We start from the raw sequence: 21,576 nt of genomic DNA on the forward strand, positions 1-21,576 counted from the left end.
ACATTGTAGACCACATCATTCTTACGTGTTTGACACTGGATTCCTTCCCACTGTGGAGGACAATGACAAGTACTGGGTCCAATGCACTCTCCACCATTCTTACATTCCTGAAGACAGACTGCTGCACAAAAATCATCATCACAAGGTTCAGTTATATCTCAAGTGATTATTTTTTATTTACATTTGAGGATGCTCACTAATTGTTGACTGCTTTCTACACAAAATAGTCACATCATCTTCACTAAAACCCTAAGATCAACAGAATATTAGACAGAACCAGAAACAAAAAGGCCTGCACTCAGTGTATGCATTGAGATTTCTGATACAACGCAGTCAGCTACAAAAGCCTGAAATATTAAGTCAATGCCACTACACCATTTTGTTGTTTTTTTTTCCAAGTTTACCTTTCCAAAATCCAAACCTCAGGGAAAGATCTTTCTGTCTGTTATGCAGCTTAACTCACAGAGAATCAACTCGTGAATGTTTGATCTTAAAGTATTTTCTATTTCCGCTTTTCTGCACATTCTGTTTAAATCATTCTCTAAAACACTACTATTTCTCATTGGTTAACAGATTTTATAATAATGAAATCTCTTTTCCATAGAGTCCAAAAATATCTAATCCTTGTAAATATGGGTGATTTTTTATTTATTTTTTTTTTTTTCAGTATGCCTTTCCAATAATTACAGAAAATAACATAGGGAGAACTGTTTTTCATCCATGCCATGAGAGACCTCGTTGTCTGTACCAGTATCTGAGCCTCAGGTGTGCTGATATGACAGACACTTAAGTTTTATCTACTGTATTTCTACCATCCATACTCACGCTGATTTTCACACAAACTGTGCCTTTATCCAAGCTGCCACATTTTATTTACATGCCATCTATAACTTCATCAAGATACAGCACAATCCACAGCTGTGCTTCCATCACAGTCCTATTTTTATCTTTCCTAGAGGATTTATGCCTATTGCATTTTCTATTTCCAATCATTTCCCACTGTTTCCACAGCTATCCAATGTTTCACTGTAGATATTTTTCTGTGATATCTTTTTTTTATGTCCTATAGTACAAACTGAAATTCTTTCTGTTCACTGACCCAGTTCTTTGCAGCTGTATGTATTCAAAAATACAGATGCATCTTGTTTAGACAAGAGTGGAGAAAGAAACAGAAGTATATGTCATTCAACAATTAAAAGGATATTTTGGTCTCATGATTTATCCTGAGCTGCGTAGTATTAGTTCTCCATTCTACATTTTGCTGCCAAGTTACAGATCACTATTTGTCAATGTGTGTATATTTAGGAGTTCTTTGGCAATAACTTCATATTATCTGTTGTCAGAGCTGTCCTTTAGCCATACATTACTTTTAGGGCATGGTTCTCCTGTTAACTGCATGATACTTACGTGTGTTACATTTTTTTCCACTCCACCCTGAAGGACAAGAGCACACATTGGGCCCTACACACCTTCCTCCATTCATGCACCTTGGCTCACAGACACCTTAAATTAAGAAACATTTGCTGTTAAATACTTCTTAATGGTTTACAGAGCAATTTATTAATTACTTTCATATTCTGGAAGGATTTTAACACTAGCTTACTTTTTTCACATCTTCTGCCTGTATAACCATCAGGACAAGTACAAATGTTGTTTCTCATACAGTGGCCACCATTCTTGCAAGGCGGCCTGCAGACAGCTAAAAGATATAAAGGAGAACGGCTGCTGTTTGCTTTTTGTTTGCAACATACTTCCAGGAAATTAGTGCAACACTAAAATCCTGATAGTGCCAAACATTGATATAAACTACCAAGCCTGTCTATTAAAAGTCATATTAGTGGATTTACTACATCAGTATCAAATACAGAATAAGATAAGAATATGTCAAGGTTGGCAGTGTATGTGTATGTGTATGTGTATACAAGTGACCAGACTATATAATATATGAAGCAGCTGGTCAAGTGGCTGAACACTGCTCAAGAGTTGAGTGCTAGAGAGAATGTGAATTTTTAGTATCTCTTCTTGAACACTGACTGAATCAGCCATAAAAGCTTTACATATATATGTTTGTACACTACTTCTCTGAAGCTTAACAATGCTTTCTTACTGATTACCTCATAACAACAGGAAGAGAAAGAAAAAAAAAGATTACCATTCTGACATTGGGTTCCATAAAATCCATGTGGACAGAGGCATACACCTGGTTTAGTACAGGAGCCACCATTGAGACATACAGGGTCACACATCGCTGCACAAACGGTGAAGAAAAGTGAGAACCATGACAACAAAATAAAATCCATAAAATATCTACTTCTGTTGCAAGGATTGTGATTAAATGCCTCGCATGAGTTCACATTATGCCGTTCACTTAAAATCTCTACCCAAAAATTTGAGATCTATATTATGGAACTGCTACTTGGCATCAGAACTAGCATGCAGAAACAAGAAGGGGTGTGGGGGCACGCCAGCATTAAGCAGCCACCCAATGCTGCTGTCTGAGTAACATGGTTACAAATTTCAGATTATGAGAGGCCTCCCAGGAATGTAGTAGAACTGTAGGAGTCCCTGTTACCTGTACTGCACGTTGGTCCGTACCATCCAGATCTACACTGGCAGATGTCTGGAGTGAGACATTCACCACCATTTTCACAGTGCCTGTTGCAAATCACTACCATCCATCAAAGAGGGAAGAAAAATATGTTACAGAAAATCCTTCATCCATTTTTCAGTTCTTTCCCAGATATTAATACTGGAAATTAGGCACAATTTCACTAGAGGAGTACATCAGATATTTAAATTATAACTTGCTTTGTTCCCAAAGAACAGGAAGAATTTTCTGTATTTTTTGCTTATGATTTTTTACTTACTTGTATCACATCTTGGTCCTACAAAACCATAGGGGCAGGTACAGAGATTTCCGGCCAAGCATGTGCCTCCATTTTTACAGGGTGGTTTACAGTGCGCTGTGAAAATAGAATTCAGTTGTTCAAGAAAGCACATCTAAAAAGATGTGTGTATTGGTTAAGCTTTAGCAAAAGGACACGGTTAGTAATTGACAGCGGGGAAAGAACTGGAAATAAAATGAAGTAACGTGTTATGCCTTTTTACAAGAACAAACAAGAACTGAATTTCAACAGAGCACACAGAGTTCCACCATTGGTGGCCTACCCCAGAGAATGAAAATGTGAGACAATTTCCAGACAGGACTGCAGTCCTCCAGCTTTTCAGGAACGTTCAGCTTAGAGGCAGATAGAGTTACAAGTGAACTCTGTTTGCTGGGAAAGTTACCCTGGCCACTATCTTTACATAATTTCACGTTATCAGAATTACTGCAGGAAAATCTGTGCTTATCTGTATCTTTATTATTATACAGGTGTAAGGAAGCACTCACCATAAATCCACCTGAAAAGACTGTGGAAGCCTACAAATTAGATGTGACTGGCACTACAGTTAAATCAGTCAGTCATTTTGGGTCAGCACACAAACAGTCCAAACCTATCCACAGGAGGGGTCATGGCAGCAGGGTCTTTGCAGCTGGCAGCCCTAATCACTGGGCTGGACCAGACTTCTTCCTTTCCTGCTGCCTGTCCTTGAGAACATCACTCACTTCAACGTAACTGCTAAGTGCTCTTACTAAGAATATCCTAATGCATGGTGTCTGGGAAACTGTTGTGATGTGTCCGGAATCCAGATCTCTCTTTCACTTGAGAACATCCCAACCATCACTGTGACAGAGAGCTGGGTGCCACCATGATGTGCCATTGGGAACTCTTCCTAAGAGGACACAGTTAACAGCTGTACTTTCCTGTACTTACAGAAAAATAAATCATAAGTAAGCAAATTGGTTCACCACCTGGACACAACTTGTATTCTCTAAACAGTCAATAGAGAGCAGAATGTATTTACATTAAATTATTTGGGAACAGAATTATAGAGAATTCAGGTGGCTGTTTGAGACATTCTTTTGTATTCTTACCCTCTTCCTCAAAGGAACTGAGGAATTTAGGGATGGCAATTCCTAAGCAAAGGCACCTAGGTTAGAGGGACTGGATTCTAGCCAAGGATCTGTTGGAAAGGCGTATGCACACCTATGAAAGTGAACTGCAATTTGTTGACCTTTGTTTTCTTAAAAGATTCTGAAAGGGTGAAGTGGAGAAGAGCAACTCTAAACAAATGCCCAGTGGAAAAAGCACTGCTTCCTCAGATGTGATAAAAAATAAATAAAAACCAACCAATGAAACTATTTTTTTCATTAATTTTAGATCAGCATGCAATGTACTGATGATGCAATAAGTTAAATCAAAGTATGATATTTTGCTGTCATAACTTAGTAAACATAGGAATCTCTGTTAAAGTAAAAATCAAATGAACTTGCATTCCTATCAGAACGAATGGTTATGAGAGCTACTGACAGCAATCTTCAGATATTTATGAATTCAAAAGTACAAAATATTCTGTTTACCTTCTTCACAAGTGGAGCCGCTGTAACCTGGTAGACATTCACAGACATTGGGCTTAATGCATTTTCCATGGTTTTTACAATCAGGTCTGCATAATGCTGTGCAAAATCAACAGTGATCTTAATGATTAACTCATTTATATGAGCTATCATGGGCTAAATCAAAATGCCATACCCACCTGTCTGGCAGTTATAACCAGCATAACCAGGCTTGCATTTGCAAATATTTGGTTCCACACACTCCATATTTTTGCCACATGTTTGTCTACATATTGCTGAAAGGCAATTAAGAAAACAGTGAAAGGAATAAAGAAACAAACAATGGCATTTCAGCCTATGTCCTATTTAGCACAATGAACATACCACAAAGAATCAATCAGGTCTCTGATCATAAGAGGGAAGCCTGAGATACATCAGAGAAAAAATGTTTTTAAGTGCATCCGCCCAACTAAAAGCCTGTAAGGTAAATATTACTAAGAAAATTAGGAAATTCAGTACTATGTGAATTTTACCAATCACACATCAACAATGTATTCTCATGTTATAAAAATACAAGAGCTGTTCTGAAAGTAATGCCTTCTATTGTATTATGTTGGCCCACAATGTCAGAGACAGATTTTGGTGGTGTGGCAGTAAGGCTGAACTTTCCTAACAGTATTCCCTCAAATTTGCTGATGAGTGACAGATGGCAGCAGAGGGGCAGTCTTACAAAATGGTGTCTGACATGGAAGTGCATATTAAACAAAGGTGTGTCACTGAATTCCTCCATGGAGGAAAAAAATAGAGCCCATTGACATTCATTGTTTGCTAAATGTTTATGGAAACCAAACAGTGCATGTGAGCATAGTGAAGCAGTGCGTGGTGAGTTTCAGTAGTGTTACAAAGACATGAGACTAGCCATTCTGGATGTCCATGCAGAGCTGTCACTCTAGAAAATGAAGAGTGTCTCGATCAGCTCATGCATGTGAAGACGTATTGCAACCAGGGAACTGTGTATAAAGCTGAATATTGGCTTCTGTGTGTTGGAAGCAATGGTGGCAATGTTAAAGTATTGCAAAGTTTGTGCAGGGTAGGTCCCACAAATGTTCACATAGAACAGAAAGACCATTGTATGCAAGTTTGTCAGGACCTACTGAACCAATACAAGACTGAAGATAACAGTTTCCTGCGGTGCATCGTTACCGATGATAAGATATTGTCACCACTATAAGCCAGAGTCAAACCAGCAGTTCATGGAGTGGCAACACATGACTTCTCCATCGAAGAAAAAATTCAAGATGTAGCTCTCAGTAGGTAAACTGAGAGTAGGTTCACTGTCTTCTGGGATAGGAAAGAGGTGGTCCTTCTGGATTTCCTGGAACCCAGACAAATCATCAACTCTGACCACTACATCATGATACTGACTAGGCTGAAGGCTCAAAATTCCAGAGTAAGGAGAGAGAAGAGAACCATCTTTCTCTTGAAATATGATAACTGTAGCCTCCATACCAGTTTGAAGTCCATGGAACACATCACCATTCTTGACAGGACTGACTCAGCATACCCACTATATAGACCATATTTGGCAACTTCTAACTTCCAACTATTTGGGCCAATTAAGGACAACTGTATGGGCAACATTTTCCTAGCAACAAAGCCCACAAAGCAGCTGTGAAACAGTGGGTCACCTCCACTTGTGCAGATGTTTATGAGTGTGGCATGCTTGTTCATCTTGGGCAAAATCTTGTTCATCATGGGCAAAAATGCATAGCTAATAGTCGTGACTAACTGAAAAAGTAGTGTTTTGTAGCTGAGAATTTGCTCTGTCAAATAGTGTTATTGTGCTCTTTATGTCTGTTGTAATTTCCATGTTCCATGGAAATAAATAGGAAGCATTACTTTCAGAGCAACCTATATATAAAATAATTCTCAGCGAAGCATTTAGTACAGTCATTTGCCATACCTCTACAATTGAAGCCATCTCCATAGTAACCATAGGGACAACGACCACACTTGACTCCATCATCCTGACTGGGCTCACAAGGTACTCCAGGAAAACAAGGTAGTTCAGCACAGGTTATTGCTTTAGGAAGTACTATTTCATCTGAATCTTCAGGAAGCATTTCTGGTGGGATAGTCACTTCAGCAAGAGCAAAAAGTAAAGGATTCATTCTACGCTTGGCTAACAAGTGCTGAACTCTGTGAGCATTTCCACCTTTAAATATTTTGTGTGACGAAGAAAGCCCTTTGCTTGTATTCACTGAACTGCTAAGAGAAGCCTTCTTGCCAGTCTCCCAATGACTGTAGGCCTCAACTCGCGTCCTTGTTTTCTTCTTAGCTGATAGAGCATGGCCCCTTGAAGAAGCTGTAATCACTGTGTTTTCTGGAGAAGCCCCTTCTGTGTCAGTAAGGTGTCCACTACTGCTACCAACAGCATGAGCAATGTTTTCAGATACATCTGGTTGTACAGAAGCACTTCTCTGAGAATTATATGACTTCTCAGTGGTGATTGTTTTTGGTCTGGAGAGTGATGGAGTACTAGTATTGTCCATTTCTATAGAAATAAATCTTCGGGGGACATCTATAGAACTGGGAACAGAGCTCAAGACCTTGTCAAATGATGGCTGTTCAAAACCTACAGAATTTTAAAGAAAAAGGAGAAATATTATAAAACTTTTTTTCTTTTAAGGATGGAGAATGTCTTCTGAACAGAAAAACTATGTTCCATTCATTCCTCTCCCCCCATGTGCTACACCAGAATAAATGTTTGCAGTAGGACATAAATCTCAACTGGCAGACAAAGGTACTCTGTCTACATCCTTTCCCACTCTCACCATGGCCTTTTGGAGCAGGCAGCCAGGGATTTTCAGATACTGGGTCAACAAATAACTTTATTGGCAGAACAAATTACCAGTGCTGTACAACTAGATTACTGTAATGGTGTTTAAACAAAAGATACTGCTTGCTGTTCACATGTATGTCTAAATGCAGATAATAAGCCTAGAGTCTGGAAGCAGATACTTAGTAACAATATATACTTACCCACTTACACTTACTTACATCACATGAAGTACTTTGTATGAATAATTCACTACTTTGTAGCAAAAGTATATTTTAGTTTACTTAGTTACTTCAGTTATCTCAGAGCTCTCAGATAATTCTCTGAATATTTTTCTTCATTTTGATAGTTGTTGTATATTTTTTATTAGTGGAATATTACATATATGTTTTCAATGACAAAGATGGATTCAGCCTTCTCTCTGATAGCAATGCAGAATGAATGAGAAATGCTCCATATTCTGAAAAAAAGTGGGTGTTCTGGTGGACTGTAGAAAGGAGTATGGCACTGTAATACAAGAATGGCAGAAGGCTTTCAATGGGCTTTTTAGCATTATGGGTTTGAGCAGGAATGAAGTTGGAGGAGATTGTTCAACTTAAGATCTGTCCTTTGAAACAGTATTAGAAAACTGTAAATAAAAGGTTAAACTTCCCTGAATCTTATTGCAAAGTGTTATGCTTCCTACTGGTGAAAAACAAAGCATTAGAAGAAACTGATAAAGAATTATCCAGCACTGGCAGTTGAGTGAGAGTGCATTTTCCTCCCCTGCTAACAATTTAGAGATGAAGAAAAAGACACCTGAGGAGAATTCTCTGTGAACAATACCTCAGCAGACGCAGAGCTGGAAATGCCAGCAATAGTGTTTAAAGAGTTTTGGAATTAAGGACCTTCATTTGCCATACTCTTCACCTTTCTTTTGAATTGAAGTATGAAAATGGCATTCAACATAATGCCATAAACTTTTGCTTATCTCATATAACAGATGTCCCTATCCCCATGTTACCTATTGCACGTCAGTGGTTAGTCACAAAAACAAAAGGCAGCAGTAAGAATGTCATATATCACACTGACAATGAAATGACTTGACTGACCTAAGGGATTTGTTGATATTGACATTTCAGTGTCATTTATAAGATCAGAAATAAGAATGCAAACCAAGTCATTAATTTCACTTAGTTAAACTGAAAAATTAAAGTGAATAACATAAAGCTGACTAAAACCTTTAACTTCCCAGCTATATTCTTATCAGTATGTGAATCAGAAATTTCACTGTCTTCATGAAATAAAATCACCTTTATTCTCTCCAGCTTCCCCTATGAAATCTTTTCTTTTAACGTAAATGTCGTCAAAGGTTTCTGAAACAAAAAATGAGAGGGCACATTAATGGTTACTTCTACTTCAACAGCAAATAGATTACAGAACTCCAATAGAAAAAATAACTCAAAATTCAGACAGCAGATGAAGAGTAAAAAATGTTTCTTGAAGATTTGCAACAGACCACGTTAAAAATACCAGTTATTCAGAAATTGCATAAGAGGACACAGAAAATTAATGTTAGGCACCTGATTTCTCGAGTATCTTTATTTCAATAAATAGTTCTATGCTGAGCAGCCTAAAAGCAAAGCATTTTGTCAATAGTTACTCGTATTATGAAAATAACACAGAAAAAATACACTGCACAGATTCCTAGTATTATGTGAAAGAATATGGGCATTTGTAGCTATTTTTTTTTCTAAACATTTGGAAGAGGAGTTTACAGCTGTGTGACCCACTACATTCTGATATTGTGATCATCTGAGATTCTGTCTCTGTAGCCAACAGTCAGAGAGTTCTTTTCTGCTGACTACTCTAGAGTTCTAATTTACTGTTAGAAACATAGCACACCCAGTAAGACAATAGTATTCTAAAAAACCAGATCATATTACCGTAGCATGACTTCCCATCTCCATGTAGATTTTTTGGGCATGAACCACAATAGTAAGAACCAAAAGTATTGAAGCAAAATACTCCAGGGAAGCAAGGGTTGGATGCACATTCATCTATATCTTCTTGACAATTTTCACCTGCATTCAAATACAGGTTTTTATAATACTGTTGTCACCAGACTTTGACAATATATTTTTAAATGATAAAAGTAGAATATATGTAGATGCAAAAATACAAAGGAGTGCATACACTAAGTACATCAAAATATTTCTGTACATCTAATAAGTCAGCTCACTATGTTTGTCGCATACATTTTTTTATCATATGCCAAGTTTCTTGCTTATTGCAGAATCCGAAGAGAACGGGTTCTGTGGACTACATTTATCTGCTGGCATTGGAGGAGCCATGCTGGGACCAAACTTATCATTCTTGTTTTTTACTGTATTCACCAGAGGAAAACAGAAAATCTAAATGTGAATATATAATGTAGTAGTTTACCTTGAAGTTCAGGTGGGCATTCGCAGTAATAGCTGTTTATTCCATCTACACATTTGCCAGTACCACACTGGTTGAGTTTGCAGTCATCAGTATTCACTTGACAGAGATCACCTTCAAATCCAGCCACACACACACAAAGGTATCTCCCACTTCCAGGTGGGAAATTAATGTTTGTCACACATGAGCCATTATTCAGGCAATCACATGAATTTACTCTGATCTACAAAGCAAGACAAATAAGATAGTTTTCTCTTTTTATGAACTAGCAATGAATATTGTAATTAGATACTGTAAACATCTTACTAGCATGAGTCATTTTACTGTAATATTAATTACCTCTATTTCTACCTTAGTCTCCGCATTGCAGTCATCTGTCAAAGAAAATGTTAATTTATGGGGATTCTTTGACACAGCTTTCCACAAAAGGAGACCTGATGGGGAAAGACTGGCACCTTCAGGACCAGACTCCAATGTGAAAAGAATAGCAGAGCCCTCTGGATCTGAAGCCAAAAACTGATATACAAAATCTTCTCCATAAAAAGTCTGTAGCATACCCTGAAAAGTTTCAAGCACAGGAGGCTGGTTGTCTGTAACAAAGGAGATATTTTCTCTTTTAAGCAGAGTTACAATATACTTATAAAAATTTTAAAGGAACATATCTTTCTGTTAAGGAAGACATATGTGACTATTTCTTTTAAGTTCTAACATCATTTCAACAGTACAGGAAAAAAAAAATAGATATTTTCGTTATAATTGTAACATTAACAAGAAATTACTTAGAGTATGTAAGAGCTTGTAAAGATTGATTGCATTTACATAGAAAAAGGCCTCAAAATTTATTGAAATTAAAAATTGTTTTTATAAACTGTAGCAGTTTAAAAGTTAAAGTACAGAAAATCATAAAAAGTTAGAACTAGGAAGAGATTGAGACAGTCACCAAAAGTCCCATTCATACAAGAGCCATACTAATCCAGGCAGAGTCATGCCAGCACTTCCCCCATGAAACATGATGGGATTCTTGTATTTGAGATATGATGGACCTGGGTTGATGGGGAAAGCTGGTTGATGGGAAAGCTGAACCAAAAGAGCTACAGCTACTAGGCTAGAATTTTGTACTATAGAGAAACAGAAAATAGAAACTCTAGATGATGGTCCTCTTTTCATGGTATGGTTTCTAATTGGACTGAAGTATGAGATTCATAAATATACAGTGAAGTATTTGCTTAGGCCATACATCTATGCAATCAATGTGAGTTATGTCCAAATATTAAGTGGTTAATTAACATGACCTGCCTTTTAATCCAGTTTCTTGTGTTCACCTCTTGTTTGGTATAAGTCAAAGACTCTATGGAACAAAATCTTGCATTAAACATCATTAGTAGGTCTATGGGGTGTTAACAACATTTATGCAAAGCTCTTTACAGAGCATTTTCATAGACATATGTATACAGAAAAGCTGATTTTTGCCTAGCTTATGCAGAGCTACATTGCTCACATTGTAAGTTAGATAATTTATACAATTTTCAACTGCAATTTTGGATTGATTTTCATTGCTCTGCCTGCAGTTGTGGACTCACAGGTTGCTGAATCCACTGTTTGTTGATGAGGAGATCAACAAAATGCTACTAGTGCTACTAGTAACACCCTAAGTTAATTAGTGATTGAGTACAACAGAGCTCACGGATGACGTTTAAGCAGGAGGATGGACTCAGGCATCCTGAGACCCCTTCCACTCTGAATTTTCCAATGATGAAATTATGTGACTATTCAATATCTGCACATAGACTGTTCAAAAAAGTGAAAGAAAAACCTTGCCTCAGGACATGCACCTGATTGTTGGGAAAGACCTTTTATTCCTAAATGTTGAAGACAAACACTTGTGGACATGGCTGTACCAAAAATCAAAATACTGTTAACTGCTAAGAAGGCTCAAAGAGTTGTTAACTTCAGTAGTTTCTTGTTATTTATTGTGAACAGGGAAAGAAAAAAAAAAAAAAAAACAAGTCTGTCTTTCACATGTCTGGTCTGGAAAACATCCTTTTCAGAAATAAGGAGAACTGCAAGATGAAAAACAAGATCAAATTACAAACTGAAATAGTACCTACTGAGCTTTAGCTGAAACACTGAACTAAGCTCAAAACTTTGGTATATCTATTCATTTTGAAACTCAGTAGAACCTAAACTTTTTGCTACTTGAAAAAAAAAAAAAAAAAATCAAAGAGAAGACAATCAGAACTATTTAGAACTTACTTTCAACAACTGACCAACTTAACCTTGATGTGTCGGGTCTGCAGAGTAAGCAAGGGCTGGTTGGATTCGTGTCACCTTCACCGTAACAGAGTCCATCTATATTGCATGTTTTCTCCTTTTAGAGAAATGACAATGTGACTCATTAATTTTCAGTTGTCAAACAACAAATTTCAGAATTGTCTATTTGTAAAATTTTGCATTTGTAGTGTCCAAATCTAATAAATCTAATCCTAATCAAACCTAACCCTACATTGTACTTTTAGAAGTAAACAAATAACAGTATGTTTGGTTTTACTTGTTAATTATATACAGTGTTTTTTGTTGTTGTTGTTATTGCTTTTCTCCTTCAAATTTTTCTCTTCTGAGCTTCTCCTCTGGTGCTTTTCATTTCTGGGCATGAAAAATTCCTGTTGTAAATGAGTACAGGATGTGTGTTTTTTCTACCTGAAGGGATGCATACTTTAGTAATATACACAGAAGAATGAAATATATACCTTTAGTGCACATAATCCAGATTCCTGTAGTTCACATATCTGACAGGCTCCATCATATATTATCATTGTTTTAGAATTGCTGTAAGTTAATCCATCATTAGAAATCTGCAAGACGTAGAGTAAAAGATATAGAGTAACAGTAGTTTAATCAACATAGGTATCAACATCTCAGCAGCACTGACTGCTATCCTGGGATTCAATTCAATGACAGGCACTACATTTAGCTGTTTAAACTCTTGTAATAGTCAGCAAAACTCTAATCAATTATATCAACAAGATTAGGCAGGTATTTGACTGACCACATGTAGGTGTCTATGCTAGGATAGAATGACCGGTTTTTAGGGTCTATTGACCTTACTGACTCCAACTGTGTGATACCTTAGATGTCTACCTCGCACAAACATTCATGTATATACATTGAGCTCAACTCATTTTTTCTGTCAACATATTGAATGTCATTTGAAATGCACCAGGGTAGCTACTTGGCCTTTACCTTCAACTTTTGAAGGATGCATCCTTCTATAGGTTCTAGGGGTAGCCCCTTATAGGGGGCAGTCGCCTTGCAGGAAGCACTCTGTATTTAAGCTTAAGAAGTTAAATGAGACGCCATGTTAAGCAAGCTGAATTCCATCCACTGTACCATTAAAAAATAATAGTTATATACACAATGTAGTTTCATCTTAGTATCTGTAAGTGAATATTTGAAATTTCTGCAAGTACCTTTATTTTCCACCAGGCAATGGGTTTATCATCAACCAGATCCATGACATCAGACTGTGGGCCGTTATTCGGTAACTCGCAGTCGACAGTCCTGACATTTTGGAAGGCAGCTGACATAATTAGAGGCTCTCCGGGAATCCACTGGTTATCAGTATACTAAATTTTAGGACAAATAATTTGTTTTTCAGTGAAATGGAATATGAAAATATTTTTATCAGAGAAAAAAAAAAACCATGTATTGCTTAGTGTTTCAATGTGTCTACTTCTCTGGATTAGAATGATGTGGGAAATACATCATTTTTCCCCCCACAAATAGATTTTTACCTGAGCCTGTTAAAATGAAAGAAGAGAAGTCTTTCCTGGTGCATGGCAATTTGGCATGGCATTACCAAGAAAAATTCTTCAATCTGGAGAGTTATGGAAGAGTTAAGCAGAGAGTGATCCTCTAAAGTATCACTTTAAAGTATCACTATAAAGTATCAGTGATCTAATGTCTCAATTACTTTATGCCTCTCTATCTCTGCTCACAGAAGTGGACAAACTTTAGTCAAATGAACAGATGAGGTTCTGGCAATACTCAGCTATGATTTTGGGTGCCAGTAAATACTGGCAGTTAGCCACTAAACTTCTGCACAAATGAACAGATTACAACATTAACCCTGTAGATTTCTATATTCCAGGAAGGGAAGTTACCCAAGGATCTGTCTTGAGAGTTCAAGATAACAGAATAGGGATGGTAATACTACATGATAGAAGTATGGATTGCAATAGGAAGCAGGGTCAAATGTATAAAATAAAATAGGTAGATAAAGAACTGAGAGAACAAGAAGATCAAAATCACGTTGAGCTTAACTAAGTTTTACTGAGTTGGCTATTTTTTTGAGTTACTGTAACAAAGTGAAACATTTATTTAATCCCAACCCTGATGTAGGGACCACAGTTTTGCACTTTTTCAAATTAAAAAAAAAAAAAAAAAAAAAAAAAAAAAAAAAAAAACACTTTAAAAAATGCTCAAAAGACAAATTAACTATTTTTGTTCAAACCAAACTTTTTTCGACATTCTTTCATCCTGTGCTAATTAATTAATGGCAAAGGTAAGTAAAAATGTAAAAACTAAGCATTCATGTATACGCAATTTTGAGATCTTTGACTCTTTGAAATGTGATGCAGTCTATTTTTCCAGAAGCCATTTGTTATCAGCTAGAGACACATTCAGATATTTTTTTCAGAAATATTATCGCTCAAAAATCAATTAAAAATCTCCAAATCTACTAGAACAAAGTAAGGGGGCTTATAAACATTCCTATCTTTTGCAAGATCTAAATAAATTCTGGCATTAATACTTAATGTGTAATCATTTACTCCTTTGTCATGTCCCGCTCAAAGCTCTACCAAGAGATGCACACTAGTTATGTATCTGTGAAGTACTCCAGTGCAAAATTCTCTGAATCATCTCTTACAGCACTGTGCATGGTAGGACAGCTTGTAAACAATGTGATTTAATCTTTCAGAAGAGGAAGCATTACAAATGAGAAATGTGAGTGTATTAGCTCTAAATTCAGCAAAAATGCTTCTAGGAAATTTTGATCAGTTGAATTTATCTCAAAATACCCACAAGAATTGCTATGTATTGTAACTCCACTGGCATTTGCACAAAGCCACCATTATTCCAGTCAGAAAATTAAAAGGAAACAAACTTATTTTCTTTGGTAGTTTCAGGAAGAAAATTTAAAAAATTCAAAATAAAATTTAAAAAAAGAAAAAAGACAACAACAAAGGAGATGACAATAAAAGAGATTACCTAGAATGTTTGTGTAGTTCAGAGCCATGTATACTACCACAAACAGTGTTGTTTCGGAGTATCTTGTCATGAGTTAAGACAGAGGCAATTCAAATTATTGCAATCAAATTCCCAATAATTATCTGTGAGATGGTCTGAAACTCTTTTAACCTATACTCTTAACTTTCCCATTTCAAGCCAACTAGCAGATGATTGGATAAATGTGCACAAGAAAAAAACATCTATAACCCCCCACACTGCTTAACTGTAGCATCTACTAGAACTAAGGAAAGCATTTTTTGGTTGTCCCAGGAGCAGAAGATTCCTATTGAATGTTTTCCCTTTTATCATTCTCTCCCCCCAGTCATCATGAGTGAAAACCAGTTTCATTTGGCAGGTTTTTTTTTTTTTCTCATGTATGATACGATGTAAAAACTTGTAATCACAGATTGTTCATTTCAGACTAACACTTGTAAATGGCTTTTAATTTTGCCTTGGGCAAATTCTAGGTCTGACTAAAAGCATTCTGTCTGTACAGACTACTCTGACATTACAGTACAGTATTTTTAATCTTCTGTTCGAACCTAGGCTATAAAGCTGACATATTATTAAATAGCCACATTATTCTGCCCCTGGGAAATGGACATCTCAGAAATGCCTTTTTCTTTTTTGTAACAGATTTATTATGTTTTTAAAAAGGCTATTTTGAGTATTGAGTTTGGAACAGTAATCTAGTGATGTCTTTAACCTTGCAGTCCTTTTTCAAAGAACTGGTACTTCACTTCCTCTCCATAAGCACTTAAAAAGAAAAAAAAGAAAAAGAATGGAAAGAACAGGCAACATACTGGTTGCCACCAACAGGACTACCTTTGCCCTTTCTAGATGGATAGCTGCTGTTTGCTGTTATCTCCTTTTAGCTGCTGAACATTCCCATTATGTTTTGCACTTTTAGCAGTGAGGAAAGTGCAATCTTGCAAAGATTTGAGTGCCTGCTGCAAAGTGCCGAGTGCCTCTGCTTTTAGCTTCTACTAAACCATTGGGTTGTACCAACATAAAATGATTAGATGTTTTTTACTTATTCACAGAGAAATTTAAACAGAATTATTACTATACAAGGAGACCTACTTGCAATCTGATAATTTCACACTTCAGATTCGATGACTCTCTGAAGCCATGTCCAAAAGCCCTCACTGACGTGCAGTCATACTGACGAATATCACATAGCCCAGCATTTTCCAGCTCTATTATTTCTGGAGCTTGGTCTTTGAAGTAGAGATTAGAAAATAAAAGTCAATATAATGATCTCATTCATATAGACAATTACTTTAGGCAACACATTTTTTTCTCTGCCCAACTAAGAAAAGTGTCAACAACAAAATCTGGAGCAAGGGGAAAAGGTACAACAGTAACCTTTTGTGTCATTAAAATGAATTTCACCTTCAAAACGAGGCTTTATATTTTTTCTTGGAACTTCAGATTTATAAAGCAGAAGAAACATTCATGCAATAACAAACTCTCGTGAATATGCGGTCTATCGCCTCAGCTATGACTCTTTACATCACACTTGCAGTGTAAAATGTAAATGAAGCTCAGGCTTTAGATATAGGAATTTGAAAATTACTTGCAATAATTTATAATGGATTTTTTTTGTTTGTTTAAAGAAAACAAACACGTGGAAGGTGGTTCATGAAATAAACTGACAAAATTTAGAATACTCAAATATTTCCTCTGAAAGCACAGCTGTATGGGAACTGCTGGATCACGGCCTGAACCTCTGATTGATCACCTGAGGTGAGCAATGAGTCAGCCCTGGGAGGCAATTCACCTGTGCTGCCAGAAGAGGTGGAACCTGGCTCCACCTTTCCTAGACCCATTTAAGAGCTGTCTACCACTAGGAAAGGGTCTCTTCTGAAGATCCCTCCTCTGGAGTTTTGCAGCAAGCCCAGGATGTAGGTAAGCATTCTATCTGTTCTCTTTTTGTTCTCATAACCTGCTTAGCCAAGCTCTCTTGTTTATTTCATAATTACAACATTTTTATATTTGTTGATATTGATTATACACAAGTCCATCTATTTGAGTTTAAGAGGAGGCAAATATTTGTTTTATTACTTTCGTACTTCTTCCTCCATTTATTTTAAATACATTAATGTAACAAAAATACTACTATAAAATATTAACAGTTCTGAAAGACTTTTGAATTTTCAACCACACCTCATATTCTCACTGTGTTATCTGCTTATCTACATTTTCAGTCAATGTCTTACTTAATGAAAAGAACTTGCCTAACTCTATTTGGTAAACTTTTTTTCTTCACCATCAGTTCTGCTTCCACATTTAACAGTTTACAGAAATGTAACATTGCCAAAAACATCCCACTTCCAGTTAATAGGCAGGACTGCAGGAGTGTATGGATGTGGTAAGATCTCCCTGAAGAAGACAGCTGTGGAAACACTAATCTCTTGAGGCAGTACTCTGGATTGCAAACTGAGTAGTAAATTTTTAAAATCTGATATACCATAAACTAAGCCCATGTTTTTCCCTTGGGAAGCAAGAAGGCTAAATAGAAAACAATAATGGCTGTATTAAATTGGAACTAGACTGCTGGATAATGAACAGGCCCACCACAGGGAGCCCTTGTCAGTGCACGAAGAGAAAAAAATAAAAGCAGGATAGAAAAACAGTGATGTAAAACATATGTTGCACAAACACAGAGACTTATTTTAGTAAATCTCATTGTTTTTCCCACCTACCAGACAGTATACTGCAGTCGTATGAACCATAGCCTTGAAAGCATGCACAACCCCATTCTGTACATTCTCCATTACCACTGCACAGACTGGGACACTTCAGTACAGTAAGCAGGTTCTCAACAAACCCCTGAAGTTCCTGTTGACTGTAGTTTATTTCTTCTAAAATTCTCTTCTCACATTCATTCTCTAAAAGAGCTAATGAAGCTTCTGCCCATCTGAGGTCATCTTTCAACAGTAAATCTTTAACACAGATACTGATTGCATCTTCCATTCTCCTACCAAGAAGGCCACCACAAGCTCTTCCTATACTGGAATTGGCTACTGCCTGCTGGCACAGTCTCAGAGCACTGGACTCAGTGAGGCCAGAAGGTGTGGGCCAAGAAGGAAGAAACTTCTTGTCTTTGTCAGTGGTGTGGTCCTCTGGGAAAAAGTACCTATATGCCTCTAAATCCATTTGGCTTAGATTTTGGAATAGAAATACTGGATGATATTTGTAATAACTTTGGCGCTTCCTTCTATTTGTAGCAGGTTGATTTTTCTGATTACTGTAGCCATCAGAAATTCTTTTAATGTCTGAGCTTGAAGTTCTTTCTTTTTCCATATCAGAACTTATTTTTGAGGTTGCAGAGACATGTGGCTTTACTAATGATGATTTGTGAAGTTTGGTTTGATTATCCTCCTTTTCTAGAAGTGCAGCGGAATCCATTTCATGTACAGATGAATGTTTGTTTAAGCCTTTGACAAGATCAATAGGGATGAGATACTCAGCAGTGACATCCAGTCCAGGTATCAAAGAAAGAAATCTACCATTTTCACTGTCTTTACAAGACACGGGAAGTTCTGATTTAGAAAATGCCTTTAGTTTATGTACTGATGAATCTAACCCAACATCTTCAAATGTGCAGTCACAGAAGTTTGTTTTCCTAGAAGATGGTATTGAAGAAGGTGTCTTGTCAAACAAGCTACCTCCTGGTGGAATTCTAGAGAAGAAAAAAAGAAATTCTATCTCAACTTATCTATATATTTTTGTTGTTTTAATAATCTGTGCCAGTTTTGCTTAATGCTTCTACAGCATAAATTACAGAATCTACATATGGTTACAGATCTCAGTTAAATTGTAAATATATATATATATATATATATATATATATATATATGGGAATAAGGTATACTGGAAAAAAGAGTTAAGAAGGCAGATCTTTTCTGATTTGTTCAAAGCAAATTCATTTTACATCATAATCCTACTTAAATACAAATTTGGCTCTTTGGTCTGTATTTACTCAGATATTAACTTAAGTCTCTTTTATTTCAACAAATTTTTGAAGAGCGCAAAGGAGTGATTGAACCAAAAACCGTCATTTGATTGAAAAAGAAGTATTTTGTTACCTCCATTCCTTTATAAACAAAAGAAGAGCATCAGAATTGTTTGGAATTTCCACACCATTGGCAGTGTGATAGTCATTCTCTGCACTTCCATCGAAGGTGCCACAGAGCCCCATTGTATTTCTGTAATCTGAACTGGGCGCCCTAAGTGTTATGCTCATTCCCCATTCACTCACATCAGCACGAATGAAAGCTCCAGAAGAAAACAAAACCTGAAAACATATGGAAAATATAATTGTGAGAACCATTATTCTTATTTTTCCCTAATAAAATCAGGTACATTCATTGATAAGGAATGATTTACAAAGGCAGGCATATAAAGATGCCCCATTAAGTTCTGGTTCTATTCTGAATCATACAAATTTTGTTATTTCTTTTGGTGTAGCACTGTAGATACAAATCCTGCATGCCCCAAAAAGCACCTAGATGGCACATTTCAGGCAATAAGCTTCATCCATCATTAGTAGGTATAGAGCAGAAGGTCAATGACTGCAAAACCACAGATAATTAAAGAGTAAGTGAGCAAAGAAAAAAGGCCACTCTCTCTCCAGATGGAAAGGGATAATTCTAGTAATATAAACTGACTTGTTGGGAGCATACCAGCTATATGATTCTATGTGCTAATTCTATGGCTTAATTCAGAATTTTCTACCTGCAAATGTGATCTGAAGTGTACCAGATAGCCCAGAGTACTCTCAAAAACTCACTATTTTATTTCACAATGCTCAGCAGAAATACTGACATTTTAGAAATAAACTGAGAAGAATTAAGATTTTCAGTTTCTTAAGAAGAAGAATTAAAGAATACAATTCAACAATGTTTTTACTGAAAGGAGAGGGGGGAAAAAAAGGCATAGTTAAAGAAGAATAAGCACATTTGCACATAGAGGAGAAAGAAAAGATAATCATACATGGACGACTGAATAGGTGAAGTGACAATGTAAGATTTTCACTTCTAAGTTTAAATGTTGTTTCTATGAACTTGGTGTGCAATTTCACATAAGTCATTTATTTTTTGTTTTAGCATCCTTGCCTCTAAAAGTGAGGAATTTCATTTCTCTGTTGCCTGATGTTCTCTAAATATTTATCAAGTATTAAAAACGTATTAAATATACTAATAGACAAATCCAAGCTGAAATGGTCTGTTTTTAGTGCTTGCATTTCAGTCAACAGAATGATAAATAGCAGTGGAGTGTTTCATTTTAAAATTCTGCGTCATTTCAAACATCGCTTGTAAGCAAAGCACTGGCCAAAGTACTATGACTATAAAATGAACATTATTGTTGTGTTTAATTGCAGAAAATAAAGCATGTTTTAGTTCTGAAGTTGGTATGAATTGGTAAAAATAATTACTGAAATAGCTATTATATCCAAAAGTAGTATGAACTTACTGTTACTTTTCTTCCTAGGTAGGATTCAGTGATTCTGAAGTTGCTTCCTGTTGTGTCTCTACTTATTATGGATAAGTATGGCTGTGACTCATGTAGCTGACTACTGCACATATCATATGCAATTATATCACTTCCTTCTTTGGCAACAAAGCCACAGTTACAGGATGCTGGATATTGAAGACTTCCACAATCCCACTGGCGAACATGAACTTCAAAATCTCGAGCTGTACTCTTATAGAGAACAAATGTTCCTGTTTTAAAATTGTCATAGAGTCTGGTGTCAAAAGAAAAGCATAATATCACCAGGTGTCAGTAACTGAAGTTAAAACAGATTTCTAGTATTTGGTAGGATTTGATACTGTAGTACATTTTTGTGCATTGTTGGGAAGAAAAAAAAAAACCAAACAGGAGTACTGTTCACAAACGCAAGTAACTTTGTTCTAAACAAACAACACCATATCTCTTTTGCACAGCTCTAAAACAAAAATTTAAAGCAGAAACAGAAGGAAGAAGAGAAGGATCACAAATGGAACATGTAGACAATGTTTGTGAATGGAAAGATAATCATGAAGCCACTGCTGTTCTTTGATGCATTTTAATTGTGCTTTTGTCTATTCTAACGGGCAATCAGGGGATGCTCCTTAGCCTTTGTGTTTCTACTGCAATGCAAATATCCAGCAGGAGCAAGAAGATACTTAACTTTGTGCATGTGAGGTGCAGGTGCTGAAGACTGTACAAGTACCCTTGGTGAAATTATTTAGAAAGTCAGATACTTTTAAAAAGGTCTGCTTTATTAAGATGGAGAAAACCTATTCCCAAAGATTTGAAAATGATTTAAGATGAAAACCATAAATAGTGACTTCATTTTTTTTTTTTTTTTTTTTTTTTTTCCCTATGGTTTAGCCATCTGTTCCCTGAAGCAAAGTTAGAATAGCCAATTTAATGATTTGGTGGCAAGAAGGGTTGGGGGGAAGAGAAAAAAGAAACTTTTTCTGCAAGTTTAACAGTCTCTTGGCTATAAATGGCATTTGACAGTTAATTGCAGAGTAGTGATTTGCCTTTTGTTTAATAGCCTAGAAGACAAACTGCAGATGGCCTGCATGCGATC

At 36.3% G+C, this 21,576-nt stretch overlaps 1 protein-coding gene across 1 annotated transcript in view; it reads right to left on the reverse strand.

Annotated features, from left to right (window-relative positions):
• The window catches only part of VWDE (von Willebrand factor D and EGF domains), a 37,850-nt gene that overhangs the window by 1,416 nt on the left and 14,858 nt on the right, over positions 1–21,576 (reverse strand). Inside the window, exons 9-27 of the mRNA XM_048951449.1 lie at positions 20,469–20,742; positions 19,082–19,290; positions 17,696–18,675; positions 16,071–16,207; positions 13,166–13,321; positions 12,446–12,550; positions 11,952–12,066; positions 10,038–10,288; positions 9,702–9,921; positions 8,570–8,632; positions 6,402–7,073; positions 4,639–4,734; positions 4,463–4,558; positions 2,868–2,963; positions 2,573–2,668; positions 2,153–2,248; positions 1,604–1,699; positions 1,408–1,503; positions 26–121 (exon numbers count right to left, since the gene is read on the reverse strand). Of these exons, the coding sequence (XP_048807406.1) occupies positions 26–121; positions 1,408–1,503; positions 1,604–1,699; positions 2,153–2,248; positions 2,573–2,668; positions 2,868–2,963; positions 4,463–4,558; positions 4,639–4,734; positions 6,402–7,073; positions 8,570–8,632; positions 9,702–9,921; positions 10,038–10,288; positions 11,952–12,066; positions 12,446–12,550; positions 13,166–13,321; positions 16,071–16,207; positions 17,696–18,675; positions 19,082–19,290; positions 20,469–20,742 (3,950 nt within the window). The remainder of the gene's footprint in view (positions 1–25; positions 122–1,407; positions 1,504–1,603; positions 1,700–2,152; positions 2,249–2,572; positions 2,669–2,867; positions 2,964–4,462; positions 4,559–4,638; positions 4,735–6,401; positions 7,074–8,569; positions 8,633–9,701; positions 9,922–10,037; positions 10,289–11,951; positions 12,067–12,445; positions 12,551–13,165; positions 13,322–16,070; positions 16,208–17,695; positions 18,676–19,081; positions 19,291–20,468; positions 20,743–21,576) is intronic.

The sequence above is a fragment of the Lagopus muta genome, chromosome 7, assembly GCF_023343835.1.
Source record: "Lagopus muta isolate bLagMut1 chromosome 7, bLagMut1 primary, whole genome shotgun sequence".
In the NCBI taxonomy this organism is placed as follows: Eukaryota; Metazoa; Chordata; class Aves; order Galliformes; family Phasianidae; genus Lagopus; species Lagopus muta.